The 15,046-nt window shown below is 34.6% G+C and overlaps 1 protein-coding gene across 2 annotated transcripts in view; it reads left to right on the top strand.

The window, feature by feature from the left end:
* Positions 1-15,046, top strand: part of RAD54B (RAD54 homolog B) — a 111,172-nt gene that overhangs the window by 77,383 nt on the left and 18,743 nt on the right. For both annotated transcript variants that reach the window (XM_023496390.2, XM_003760258.4), the window contains 2 exons: positions 2,462-2,624; positions 5,910-6,135. In XM_023496390.2, the coding sequence (XP_023352158.1) occupies positions 2,462-2,624; positions 5,910-6,135 (389 nt within the window). The remainder of the gene's footprint in view (positions 1-2,461; positions 2,625-5,909; positions 6,136-15,046) is intronic.

The following is a 15,046-nucleotide window of genomic DNA, read 5'->3' as shown; positions in this document are numbered from 1 at the left end:
ACAATCACCATAAATGGGATTTATAAGCAAAAGATTTATCATAGATGCTGTTGTGTTTTACCTCATTTTTTGCCATTAGTGCCTGTCTTTTATTGACACCAAAATTGAAGTCACATGTTCTGTGTTACACCAGACCCAGAAAACAAGATGATCCTGTGTGGCTTTGCTATGTTGTTTACCTGGGAAGTTTTTGCCAAGCCCCTCCCAGTATAGCTATAAAAGTATTTCTTCTATAGCCATTCTAAACCTTGGGCTCTTAGCTGCATTTCTGGAAGACTCTCCAATGAGAGTGAAGAAAAAGTAATTTTTTACCTGTCCAATTCAGCTGCTACAATTTCTTGGTCCTAAAACACTCAACGTGAAAATTGCCTTGTCTACTCAGAATATCTCAGTGATAATCTTCTTTATAAATGTGGTTACCTAAAGAGGAAGATGTATGACATATGCCAGAGAATGCTATAGTTTATTGTTGGCATAATTCACTATGATTTCATGTTACTATAGTCACTTCCCTTTGAAATTTTGTTACTATCATATTCTTTTTGTGTGTTCTTGGTTGTATGTGGCTATATTTCCGAGGACACACACACATGCATATACATATACAGACATACATATATACATACACACGTATATTTCTATATTCACACATGTAAATAGTTGTGCAGGCAAAGGGAATAAGCAATGTCAACTACTAAAGCTAAAAGCTTTATATCTCATTTGATCCTCACGACAATATAGTGAGGTAGGTGCTATTATTACCCCCATTTTCCAATTGAAGAAACTGAAGTGGACAGAGGTTAAATGACTTGCTTAGGGTCACATAACTAGTAAGTGTCTGAGCCTGAGTTTAAACACTTGTCTTCCTAACAGATCCAGCTCTATCTACTGAGCCAAATAGTTGCCTGTTAATTGTAGTGAATATAAATGGATTGTCATGAAGGCCCACTGTTTCTTATTAATTCATATGTGATAAAACAACTCCAGCGTATGCAGAGGCATGGCTAATAACTTATCTAGCCTCAGGTACAATAATGTTTTTTTTTTTTTCTCTTTTATTTTTTTAAGTTAGATGCTGTTTCCCTAGATTTGTAATCCTTTGCCATGATCCAGAAAATATCCTTTACTAAAGTTTACATCCCATGAAATTTTGATTCTTTTTTTTCCCTTTCCTGTTCTTTCTCCTTTTTTCTTTAATTCTCAGTCTTTACTTGATGCCTATGATACCTTCAGTACATTTATATAGTAAATTCTTGATTTATGAGACATCTGGTAGGTCCTTTTTTAGATTACTGTTTATTATTTTGTTTGCTTTTGTTTCTCTAGTGCTTAGCATAATGCCTTGCATGCAGTATACATTTAGTAAAGATGTATTGAACTGAATTGCCTTTATAATCTGTGGTGAAACTCTCACAGAATTATAACCTGGGTAAAATTTCTTTCTGGGGCTCAATTTTTCTTATTACTGAAAGTTATATTTTTATTATATGCTGTTACCTCTTGATGTTGCTAACCTTATGTTGATAAACCTCTTCAAACTTAGGTATGCTTGGCCTTTGAACAGCTATTTATTGCCAGATATGTGCATACTTGAAGTCTTTCCAGCTATGCAGGATCTTTTCATTGAATGAAACCTTTAAGTATATAGTCATTGCTAAACTGAAATGAGACATTTGGGTAGAACTTGCATGAGGATAAGTAAGCAATCGAGTTTTGTTTTGTTTTTTAACTTTGTTCTCTAACTTGGCATCACTGATAATGTTTAGAACAATACTCCTGATAATAGATGAAAGCAGAAAGTTTGTTTTCTGCTGGTAAGGTAGCTAGGTGGCATAGTGATAGAATGCTAGACTTGGAGTCAGAGACAGTATTAAAATATGGACTTGGATACTTATTCACGTGAGACCCTAAGCAAGTCAGTCACTTAACTAAGCTTAGCCTCAATTTCCTAATCTGTAAAATGAGGTAAATAAAAGAATATTTCACGCAGTTGTCATCAGGACAAAAATGACAAAAATTTAAGTGCCTTGTAAACTATGAAATTTAAATGATAAATTTTAAATATTATTATTAAATAGAATAGCTAGGTGGCATAGAAGAGCATTAGACCTAGAACTAGGAAGATCTGAGTTAAAATTTAATCTCAGATGTTTTCTTGCTGTGTGGGCAAGTCACTTAACTCCATTTTCCTTAGTGCTTCATCTGTAAAATGGGGTCACGCTAGAGAAGGAACTGGCAAACCACTCCAGGATCATTGCCAAAAAAAAGTTGAACTTTGTCCATGGAATCACATAGAGTCAGACAAGTGAATGATTGAATAGCAACAACAAAAGTTTAATAATAATTGTAATTATTACTAGGAATAGTAAATTTATAATGGTGCATTTGATGATAAATGTGATTGCTAATAATTAAATGAAAATACAGTACATTTATAGCTGTCTTAATAATTCCTTTTAAGATTCCTTTGTTATGCCACGACCAGATAAAAGTCATCAGTGGATATTCAATAAGAACTGTTTACCACTTGTGGATGTAGTTGTAGATCCCTACCTTGTACATCATCTTCGACCACACCAAAAAGAAGGAATTGTGTTTCTTTATGAATGCGTGATGGGAATGAGGTAGGAAAATAATTTCTCTTTGTTTCATCTAGCCTATTATGAGTTTTATGTTATAGGAAATATTTTAGGTGTGCAATGGGAAACCTTGTATTTTAGTGGGAAAAAGAATGAACTAATCCTTTTACTGAAAAGAGTGTGATATGCTATTTATTGACAACCCTACTTAAATTTTTTTTTCATACTCCATTGATTATAGGAATGATTCTCAAACTTTTTGGTCTTAATAGTCCTTTACATCCTTGAAAACTGACTCATTCTCCTAACCCTCCAAAACATTTGTTTATATGGGTTTTATCCATCAATATTTATCAGATTAGAAATGAAAACATCTTAGTATTATTATGAAAATACTTTTGATCTAGACACCCTGAAACAATCTGGGGAAAGCCTCTCCCTTTTTATTCTCACCTAGACATCTCTGGACCACACTTGAGAACCATTAGATTATATTGTAATGATGGCAGCTTTCCTACTGGCACATTGCAGCAATGATGACATATGCCTCCTCCCAGTTCTTATCACAGTCTGCTAGGCCATGATAGAATCATAATTCCTTCCAACTTCTACTATCTCTGCTGACAAATTAATAGCTATTGGAATTATGTTGATTGGACAGTCATTGGTTTGCCAGAATAATAAGCCTTGATTTTTAAATTAGGTTTTGAAGGAGAAGTATAGATTTCCCTAAATCAATGGGTCTACCAAATGTCCTAGGTAGCATAAGTAAATAGGATGACAAATAAAATTATCACTTTTGTTATTGTGGGAAGAGATCTGGAGCAGTTGAGTTAACTTTATGCCAAAACCCATCAAAACAAAAATTTGCAGTTAATAATTGTGATGACTGCGCTAACACCCAGTTCACCCAGAATCAGCCGGAGTCAGGATAAGCAAAAGTCCTTAGTCTTTATTCTTGGTCTTTAGACGCAGGATTGAACAGGATGGAAGCAGAATCTCCGTGACTGCCTTCTCCTTCGTCTATGGCCAAAGTGTGACTCTTACTGGAGTCTTACTCCACCTCCTAGTCTCTCCTACAATCTTCTGTATACACCAATCATTGAGCCAGCACAGGATAGTGGGAAGGACCATTTTCCAAGCATATGCCCATAGAGTATTGTCCAATCAGTAGTTAGCCTCAAGTGCTCGGCAGTCCTGACCTCAGTGCATCGATTCAATAGTTTCAGCCCTCTACAAATAATTCTTCATGTATATGAAGCACTTTACATTTGAAAAGAGATTTAATTAAGTTTTGTTATTTGACCAACATATTTGCAAGCTACAATAAGTGTCCCACTTGTTTACATCAATTCTCCCAGTTGCATACTATTAACTTTAAAAGTTGTTGTGACCTATTTCTTTGTCTTTTATGGGCAAAAAATAAAAATAAAAACCAAACTTTTTTGTTGTTCATAATTATAATGCTTGTGAAATATCCTGGCATTGAACATTCCTACATATTATTCAAATTATAATCATCTAGGGGCATCTAGATGGTGCAGTGGATAGAGCACCAGTCCTCAAGTCAGGAGGACCTGAGTTCAAATCTGGTCTCAGACACTTAGCATTTCCTAGCTGTGTGACGTCACACCCCCCAATTACCTTAGCAAAAAAAAAAAAAATTATAATCATCCAAAATTACAAGACTCTTAAATATATCTCTCATTTTAATTATCATATTGCTTTATCTGTTAAATCTATAATGAATATGATCAGATAGGACATTCTAGAAAATTATGTAATTTGGCTAGGTGAAAATGGAAATGTGTGTATGTTGGGAAATCCTTATATGGTCAAAGAAAAAGGTTAGTATTTGTTTTCTGCCAAATGATGATGACAAATCCATCATCACTGTTAGAAAACAACTCAGTATATTCCCTACCAGATATGGTATGTTAACATTGTTTTTCCATGTAAAGAATAGTTGTGTTTTAGAATTTAACAAAATCTAAACTAAAATTAAACTGAAGTAGATTTACAAGTAAGATAATATTTATTAGCAGGGATATGTTGCCTATCAATAAATGGGTCATTGTCTTGCCTCTAGGTATGCCAAAGACTGAACAAAAGAACAGTTCCCCTTATATAATTTTTGGGAATAGAGAACAAAACAGGGTAGATGACATCATGTAAGTAAGAGACTAATTATAGAGCTAAGATGTAGGGAACAATATAATTGGTTGAAAATTTGGTCATGAGGGCTAATAATGGCCTCCCTTCTCTCATGAGACTAAGAACTGCACATTATTTGCATCCACTGATGATACAGGGACCTAGACTTTTGGATAGCAAACTAGACATCTTTGAAGGATGGCTTAGCAAAGTAAAGGTATCAGGTCCAAATTCCATTTTTCTTCACACATATTCCCCAAGGTTAGCAAAATTCCTTGAGTCAAAAATGATGGATTTTAAAATTTAATCCATTACAGGTCAGCTGAGCTCTGAACTAAATTCAAAAACAAAGAACCATGACTTAAGCAGTTCAGGACAAAATCAATTAATTGTAAAAAGGATCAATAAGAAAACGATACAGGGTCAATTCTAATCTTAATAGTATTTGAAGGTATTTTATTCTCTTCCTTTGTCCCATTCTAATCTCGTAGATAATGTCTTTGACTCTTTTTTCTTTTTCTTTCTGTTTTTTCTTTGGCAAGTTTGTGGATTTCTATGCTTTCAACTCTCATCTCTGTGTTGATAATTCTCAATTCACTATCCCCTACTCCAGACCTCTCCCAAGGTCTAGGTCTGCTTTTCTAACTGTTTTAGTCATGTTTTTCTGGATATTTCCTTAGCATCTCAAACTCAACATGTTCAAAACTGGACTTTCTCCTAAAGCCTTCTTCTTTAGTAGTTCTATCAGTAAAGTCCATCCATCCACCTTTTCATGTTTAAAACTTTAGTGATGTCTTTTACCCTTTCTTTTCATGTCTACTTTCAGATCTACTTCTGAAACATCTCTCCTTTCTTTTCTCACTTTTATTTCCATTTTCTTCTCTCCTCATATGGGCCTTTACTAGCATCTATGTAGGACAATTGAAACAACTTCAATCTGAATTTTCCAATTTCTATTCCTTTTATACTCTAAACAATTTTTCTCATCATGGCAAGAGTTATTTTCCCTATACATACATATACTCATATTTTCTATTTAGAATTCTTCAAATTTTGCCTGAATTGAATAGTTCATTTTACAGGATGGGAGAAAGAAGTCTCTTATATTTGCTTTTTTGTCTCTTTAATGTTATTTAATTTTTTCTTACAAAAAATAAAGTTAGTTTTATTTTACAGAATGAATGGCAGATTTGGTGCTATTCTTGCTGATGAAATGGGTTTGGGGAAAACACTGCAATGTATTTCGCTCGTCTGGACACTCCTGCGTCAGGGACTCTATGGAGGCAAACCAATTATTAAAAAGACACTTATTGTTACCCCTGGAAGTTTAGTGACTAATTGGAAAAAAGAATTTCAGAAATGGTTAGGAAGTGAAAGAATTAAAGTGTTCACTGTTGATCAGGTAAGACATTTTAATCTAGCCTTGGAAATATTTTTTAAAATAATTGTTGGTTGAAATTTTATTTTTTATTAAGAATTTTTATTAATCTCGTCTTCATTTACATTATTCCTAGGACCTGAGTTTGAATTCTGACTGCTGTGTACTATTAATGTGATTTTGGTTTGGTCATTTAAACTCTTTGGGCTTCAGTTTCTGAATCTGTATTAGGGTGTTTTTTAAATGACCTCCAAGTCCATTTCACCTCCAGATTTATGATCTTGTGAAACATTTAAGTAACATTGCTTATTTTTTTTAATGTTTTTAATTCCCATTTAATAGATAATCCATGTTGTGTTAAGTTTGCATCATGTCAATCAATAAGTTTTATTCAACTTTGTGTGTTATGTTTTGTTATGTGTTGAGTGCAGAGAAAAAGCAAAAAATGGTCTTAGTCCTCAAGAAACTTACTTTCTAACACCAATAACAAGATATATAGATCAATATCAATATAAATATGAAGAGCTCTTAGAGAAGAAGACTAGTTGACTTGAAAGCTATGGATTCTAGGAGTCAGAATTAAGGAGGCAAAGAGTCTTAGGCATGAGGGTTTAAAAAAACTAGAAAAGTTAAGAAGAGGCCTGGTTGGGTAGAATTTTAAATACTAAACAAAAAATTTTATATTTGGTCTCTGAAGTAATTACCAGGTAACAGGAAAAGTGATGGTGGCATTATCAAGAAAATTAGCAGTAATACTTAAATTATTATTTGTATTTTTTTAGATGCTTATCATAGGATTGTAAGAGTTAGAGCTAGACAGGACTTTAGAGACCATGTAGTGAAACTTTCTCATTGTATATTTGAGATAACTGTTTTAGACAAGTTAAGTGATTTGTCCAAGATTGCTAGAAAATGTAGCACAGACAGGATTTGAACACAAGTTCTCTGACCAGCATTTTTCTCAAAACACTTGTGTCTTTTTATCTCTTAAGAGAAAATTTATGGGGGCAGTTAGGTAGTGCAGTGGATAGAGCACCAACCATGAAGTCAGAAGGATCTGAGTTCAAATCTGCCCTCAGACATTTAATACTTTCTGGCTGTGTGATCTTAGGCAAGTCATTTAACCCCAATTGTCTCAAAAAAAAAAAAAAGAGAAGAAAATTTTCCAATAGATTTCATGAATGAGAAATCTAGAACATTAAAACTTTCTTTAAAAATTTAAAACAATGAAGACAATTTTATTTATTTTGTTATCACAAATGCCAGTAAAGTGCTTATTTAATGAATCCATACAACTCTTCAGCTAGGCTGAAATAGAATACCTTTTTAAAACATGATTTGGTAATATCTATTTGTTAATGGTCAAATCTAATAGTACAGTGCAAAAGCTCCACTTTCCTGGATTTAATTCTTTTGCAGGCCATTTTATTTCGTCCCTGGCTACCTGCTTTGCATATGCATATAGCTAGGAGACCAGACAAAAAATAAGAATTGATCAATACAAATCTATCTTTACTAATGAAGAAGCAACTTAATGTAAATGTTCTGACATATTAGAAATTGTTGATATTATCTTCATATAAAAATATTTTAAGAATAAAGTAATCCTTTATATCATGGAACTTTGGGCATATAGTCAGAGTTGAAAATCTTCCCATCAGCACAGTCGCTCCTTGGGAATTATAGAGGCTAAAAAAGTATGTATTATATTATGACCTGATGTTAAGAAGACAACTTTGGATATTTTCAAATTTAGGACATCTCTCACTTCTGTGCTTTTGCATAGGTTATCTGATGTACCTGGGATGTACCTGCTTCTCACTTCCACATTTTAAAATCTCTAGCTTTCTTTATGTGTTTGTGTTGTTAATGCTTTCTTTTTCTTCAAATTATCATGCATCTACCTAACTGAATACATGTTGTCTCTCACATTACAAGATATATATTTCTTTAATGCAGGGATTAATTTTTATTTTTCTTTGTGTCACTGATGCTTAGCATAGTTACAAGAATATAGTAGGTACTTAATAAATATAATTATTTGATAGTAGCTATAAAGCACTTCATATAAACATTATCTCATTTAATCTTCACAACTTTTTGAAGTAGGTACAATTAGCTATTATCTGAAGAAATTGAGACTCGGGTGAAATGACTTGCTACTAAAGCTATTAAGTGCTTAAGGCAAGATTGAAACCCAGACATTCTTGATTATAATCAATTAATGAGTATTTTGTTATGCATTACTATTTGCTAGGTAATGTGCTAAGAACTAGGGTTACAAATATAATTAATGAAAAATTCCAGCTTGCAAGGACATTACATTTCATTGGGGAAGAAATAGAGAAAAAATATACAGCATAAGTATGAAGTTAATAAATTAAAATATATGCAAAATAGTTAAATACAAGGTAATATGGGAGGGAGAAAAGACAGAGTGCTTGAGCTCTGTCTTGATGAAAAGAATAAGAAATTTTTATGAATTGGAGGTGAAAAAGGGAGTAAATTCCAGGCAAGAGGGATGATCACTATAAAGATTTAGCATTATACACAACTTTTTAGAGAACAGCAGAAGCAGAAAGCCCAGAGATGAGGCTTCTTCTTAGAAGAAAGAAATCTGGCTTTCTTAGAATAAAAGAATATATATAGAGAGAGCAGTGATTTAAGAAAAGGCTGATAAGGTAGTTTGAAATCCAGACTAAGGAGTTTGGACTTTATTTCTTATGCAGGAGGGATCCCTGAAGATTGTTGAGTGGAGTAGTGTGATACAACATCTATATGTAGAATGAATTGTGATGGTATTTGGGAGAAAAGGGGAGGCTGAATAATAGCTAAAGTAAAACCAGTGAGGAGTTTATTGTGATGGCCCAAGGAGCTAATAATGCACTATTATTTACTACTAGGAGGGTAGCAATAAGAATAAAGAGGAAGGAAAGGAAGCAGGAGAGAGAAATCATAGACCTTAGAGTAGGTACTGTGGAAACTATATAATCTAAGCCATTTTTTTTTAATATGAAGAAATTGAGATCCTGAGAAATAAATCTAATATTATATCCTTTGATTCCAAGACCAGTGATCTTTCTGCTCTTCCTTTCTTTTGTTACAAAGTTTGATCTGTAGAAACTAGTAATGGATTTGCTACAAGAGATGAAGAATCAAAGATAATCTCAAAGTTTCGAATTAAGGAGACCAGGTGAATGATATCACTGACAGAATTACCTAAGTCAAAAGGAAGAATGAAATCAGGGAAAAGATAATAAATTTGACTTTGGACACATTGAGTTTGTTGGAACAGAGAACTGGATTTGTGTTGATAATAGCTGGAAATGCAGATCTGGAAGTTAGAAGAGAGATCAGAGCTAGAGTTAGAGATTTGAGAGTGATATTCATAGAAATGAGAGTTGAAATCGTAGGAGTGAACAGAGACTGGAACAAGAGTACTTAACTTTTTTGTATGTCGGACTCCTTTGGTGGGGCTTATGAAACTTTTTTCAGAATTATGTTTTTAAAGCATAAAAGAAAACACTTAAGAAACTAATTGTATCTAAGTGCAATTATTTAAAAAATGGCAGTTTTGCAGAGCTTAGTCATTTAACATTTATTACGTGCCTACTATGTTGCAGGCACAGTGTTAAGTACTGGGAATTCAAAGAAAACAAAAATATAGTTCTTTCTTTCAAAAGCTCACATTCTAAAAAGAGAAACAGTATACAAACAACTATGTACAAACAAGCTACATATGGGATGAATTGAAGATAATCAGCAAAGGGACAGCACTACCACTAAGAGGAAAACTCCCTATAAATGTAGGATTTCAACTACTTGATGCAAGTTAGAGAAAGTAGGAGGTAGACATAAAGAGGGAGAATATTTCTGGCATGGGATAAATTAAAATGCTGGGAGTCTGGAGATGAAATATATTGTTTGAGAACAGCAAGGAGGATAGTGTTACTGAATCAGAGTGTATGGAGAAAATGTAAGGTTTAAGAAGACTAGAAGGAATAGGGCAGCAGCCAGGCAGATTAGGAAGATCTTTGAATGCCAGACACCAGGGTATATGCCCATAGATGACAAAAAAGCTCTTTGTTATAATATAGATTGATAAATAGATGAAAAGCAGCTCTCCAGGAATCTCTAACCTCTGTTAATCTCCCCATCATCACCATTTCTTGGGTGACTTCTTTTCTAATGGTACCTGTTAACAAAAACTGCTTCTCTCTAGGCAGAACCAGCTTCCTTTAATATAAGAGCCCAAACCTATTAGGGAATAAGTCTGGGTCAGTGATTGTGGTTGTTTTCCTTTCGCTCTCAAATAGGACCATGACATTAGGGGAGTGATACCATGACATGTGAATGATTGGATTTAAGTGAGGGTGAGCTGTATAAAGTCACTGACCTCACTCTCTTGTCCAGTGGCAAAATATAGATCTGGACAACTGGAGATGTCAGAGATAAGGGTTTTAAATGGGCCTTTCAGGGTTCAAGATCAAAGATATCAAATGCAGAGGTGAAAGAAGATGAGAATAAAGAAAAAGCCACTGCATTTGCTATATAGAATGCTATTGGTTCCATCTAATTGAGCAATTTCTATGTACTTGTGGGAGCCAGATTACAAGGGATTAGGAGGAAATTGGTGGTTAGGAATTGATGCTGTTGGATATAGTTTGCTTTTCTCCTTGGGAGACGGAAAGCTGGCAGTGTATATGGTGTGGTATACCTTTGGAAGCTCTGTTCCCCTTTATGCTATTGAACTTGATAGTATTGAATTTGTTCCAACATCCATGAAGTCAGACTGAAGCAGGCATTCTAGAGTGCCTAAAGCTGAATAGTGGTTCATCAGAGAAACCCAAATCATCCACTGCACCACCAGCCATCACCATTTGTCTTCACTGAACATTGATGACCCTGAAGGAGAGAGGTAGGCTGACCACTTTGTGCAATTCTGCTTTACTTAAATCCAATTTATGTATAAGTCATTACCTTCATGATGTCATTGGTCCTCTGAAAATGAAGAACAACAGTATAGCCCCCCATTTAGGAGAGAACTTCCTCAAATTATTTCTTAGTCCAGTTTTTATTGTGTTCTGAGTTTGGGGGAGGAGAGGGACAAGACAGAGTTTTGCTTAGTTAAGTTGTCTCAAGAGCCAGAGTTTCAGGGCTGTGGTGCAGACAGGAAGGAGCCAGAGACTCATCCAATGTTAGGGCTTCATCATTTCCTTAGTGTGTCTAGCTGTTTCAAGACCTCTTTGATCTAGTCTCTTTTCTAGAGGTAAATTCCTGTTCTCCAACCTCAATTCTCCCCTTACACTCAAAGCCATATTCTATTAATGGAGGAATAGTATTTTATCTTTTACAACAATGTTCTCTGGGTGTTAACGCCATCTATTATTTCTTTTTTTAGTACCAATAACACGTTTATGCCAGTAATGTGATTCAAAAACATTAATTAGGCATTTGCTATATATAAAGCACTTAGGATATAAAGTTAAAATTTAAATTAAAAAATTAAAATTAAAGACCTTGCTCTCAAAAATCCATCCAAAGGATACAACGTATAAACAGTTAAGAAAAATGCCAGATAATTTATGGAGAAAAACCCTAAAAACTAGGAGGATCAGGAAAAGTTTCTTCTAGAAAGAAAGCTGAGCCAGATGATCCAAAACTATAAGTTTGCTGATTTCTTTAACGGCTCCCTAAGAGCTATCAAGTTGAAACAATCAAAACAAAAATGAGATGGATAAGGAAGTTAAATGTATGCTAATGATCTATGGTCTGCTTCTTGCATCTTTCTCATTGATATTTAATAAAATGAAATTTCATTTATTTCTCCCCCTGAAAATTTTTCAACAGAAATTGAGGCACTAGGGGAAAATATAATTAATATCTTTGTACAATGAACCAATAAAGAGTACTTATTATTCTTTTCCCACTAGTGTTGAAATGTTTTTGTGGTGGAAATAGGGCAATAGAAGTACGTTATCTTTGTTGATGCCATCTAGTGGCTGACTATAGTAATGTTTTCTTAAATGTTCATTGCTGTGTATCTACCAGAAATTAGATTGGGGGAGAGAAAACTGTTATGTAAGTGAAGCCAAAAAAAAAAAAAAAAAAAAAAAAAAGGAACAAGAAAACGTGAATTGTAAATACAAATAGCCACCTACAGAGCATTCATCATTATTTGTCCAAGTAACTTGGTTTTGTAAAACATGGACAAATCACAAAACCTCTTTGGACCTGCTTCCTCATCTTTAAACAAGATTGTTTAGCCAGTTCCTTCCAATTTCAAATCTATTATAAGCCTGTGATATTTCATGTACTTAGTAAATTTCTATAATGGAAATAATATGAGAAATTCTGGGGTTACAAAGACAAAAATAGAACAGGCCCTACCCTCAACAAACAATGTACATGTATGTATTTATATACACAATAAATACAAGGTAATTTCTTGGGGGAATTACTAGTATTTTGGGGAGAATCAGGAAAGATTTCATGTAAGAGCTTGTCACTTGATCTGCAGGAAGTTAGGAAGTCTAAGAATTGAAATGAATTAGTATATTAGAAACATGGGAGATAGTTTCTGCATATGTATAGACTTGAGAGAGGATTGTTTCTGAAGAAAAATTTTTAAGACAAATTTGGCTGGACAATGTTCAAAGGGCTACACTGTAAATAAGGCCAGAAAAGTCAGTGAAGGAGACAGTCAGTGAAGGGCTTAAATGCCTGACAAAGATTTGTATTTGATCTTGGAGGCAATAAGGTGGCATTAAGTCAACAAGCTGTTCTCAAGGTGATTTTACTAAAGCATATGTCTCACCATGTCACTGTCCTACCTTGTAAGTTCCAGTGGCTTCCTGTTGACTCTGGGATCTAATATTCATTCTTAGTTCATCTTTTTTAATTTCTATTTTTTAAAGTTGGATAAATAAATTATTATTAGCACAGTAATACATGTTTATCATTTATACATCAGCAAGTATAGTATACTGGGATACATGCTCAAACATTTTTGCTGATGAGGTGCGCCATGAAAACAATTTGGAGACTGCTGGTCTAGTCCATTGTTAATTATTTGAGGCTTTTGCCTAGCTTTATACTTGATACTGATGAGGTCTAGATTTAGGGTGGTCAGGGAACCAAATGATGAGATTAGGGTTCCTGGGGTTAGGGAGTTAAATGATGAGGTTTAGTAGCAGGTTCGGGGTTCAGGGAACCAAATGGAGAGGTTTGGCTCCCTTACATTCGGTGCATGGGTAGGGAGTTTTGGGGAACCCCCTTCTGGCAGCGCAGAGATCCTTTGTAAAGGAATTTACGAACCTGAAAACCTAGATTGGTAAAAGAGGTTATTATAGGAATTGGGTAGTCAGCCTTTGCTATGCATGAATAGAAAGGCTGAATTCCTTAGTGGCAAGGTCCCAGCAGGAAAGTAAAGCAGTAGAGGAGCCCTGGCAGAGAAGTAAAGTTTCTAGTGGAGAAATCCTGACAGAGAGGCATAGAATCTCCTTAGAGAAATAAGTGAGGATAAAGAGAGGGTAGCGGTGGAAGAGAATATCATCCCAGCAGGCAGAGGTTTGCTATGTGAAGGATGGCATGTAAGCTCCTCTGCAAAGAGAGGGTTTAAGATTGGCTCTTTTTATAAGCCTTGGCTACAAGCTGGGGGTTGCTCTTGACGGGGCTGGGTACAATTTGAGCTGAATTTGAATAGAATTGAATGAGTCTCTTTAATTCAATAGGAAGCTTAATCAGTAGTGAGTGTTATCAATGGAGGTGGTGCCTGCCTCTCTGGATCTTTTAAAGGAGTTTTAGAAAGTTTCGGGACTACCTTAGTCAATACTAATTAGGATATAAAACATCTCTATTCTGATAATTCTCAAATCTACTTATTCTATTCCTACCTCTCTGTTAACCACTAGTCTCACATATCCAAATGCCTTTCATACATCTTAAATTCAACTTGTCCAAATATGAACTCATCACCTCCTCCTAAACCCTGCTCTCTTCCTCCTTTCCCTTTTACTATAGAGGATAACACCATTCTCCCAGTCCTTCAGGCCTGAGACATAGGAGTCATCTTAGATTCCTCACTCTTTTACCCCCATATTCAATTTGTTGCTAAGGTTTTGCCACATCTCTTATGTATGTCTCTGTCTGACTATTATAGTGGTCTGTTGGTGAGTCGGCCTTCTGCTTCAATTCTCTCTCCACTTCAGTCTGTTCTCCATTCAACTGCTAGAGAAATTTTCCTAAAATTTCCTAAAAGTCTGACTCTCTTTTTCAGTAAATCCCAGTGGTTTCATGTTGCCTTCAGAATCAAACACAAAATACTGTTTGGCATTCAAAGCCCTTTATAGCCTAGCCCCTCCTACCTTTCTAATCTTCTGTTCTATGAATAAGACACTATGAACACTCCATTTCTCTGGCTGTCCTTATGCCTGGAATGTTCTCCCTCTTCATCTCTACTCCCTTTTCTCTGGCTTCCACTAAATCCCAACTAAAATCACATCTATAGGAAACCTTTCCCAATCCCTCTTAATTCTAGTACCTTCCCTCTCTTAATTATCTTTTATTTATACTGACAGTAACTTGATTTTATGTATTTGTTTGTTTATTGTTTTCCCTATTAGAATGGGAGCTTCTCTAAGGCAGGATATATCATTTGTCTCCTTTATTAGGACTCTGAAAGAAACCCTCACTTTGGAATTAAAAACTCAGCTCCATTATTCAATAGCTTTTTTTTTGTTTGTTTGTTTCTCTGTTTACTTTCCTCAAATGGGAAGTGGGGATAATAATACCGATATTTCATCACTGAGATGTTGTAAAGAAAGCTTTTTGTAAATCTAGAATCATTTGATGATATGTCTATATTCTATGTGTATGATTGAAAAAAATGAAGAAAGAATCACTGGAGATAGAAGAAGATTGAAGATGACATAGA

Source organism: Sarcophilus harrisii, chromosome 1, assembly GCF_902635505.1.
Source record: "Sarcophilus harrisii chromosome 1, mSarHar1.11, whole genome shotgun sequence".
Lineage (NCBI taxonomy): Eukaryota > Metazoa > Chordata > Mammalia > Dasyuromorphia > Dasyuridae > Sarcophilus > Sarcophilus harrisii.
The sequence above is the reverse complement of the archived record's forward strand: the minus strand, read 5'-3'. Positions and strand labels throughout refer to the sequence as shown.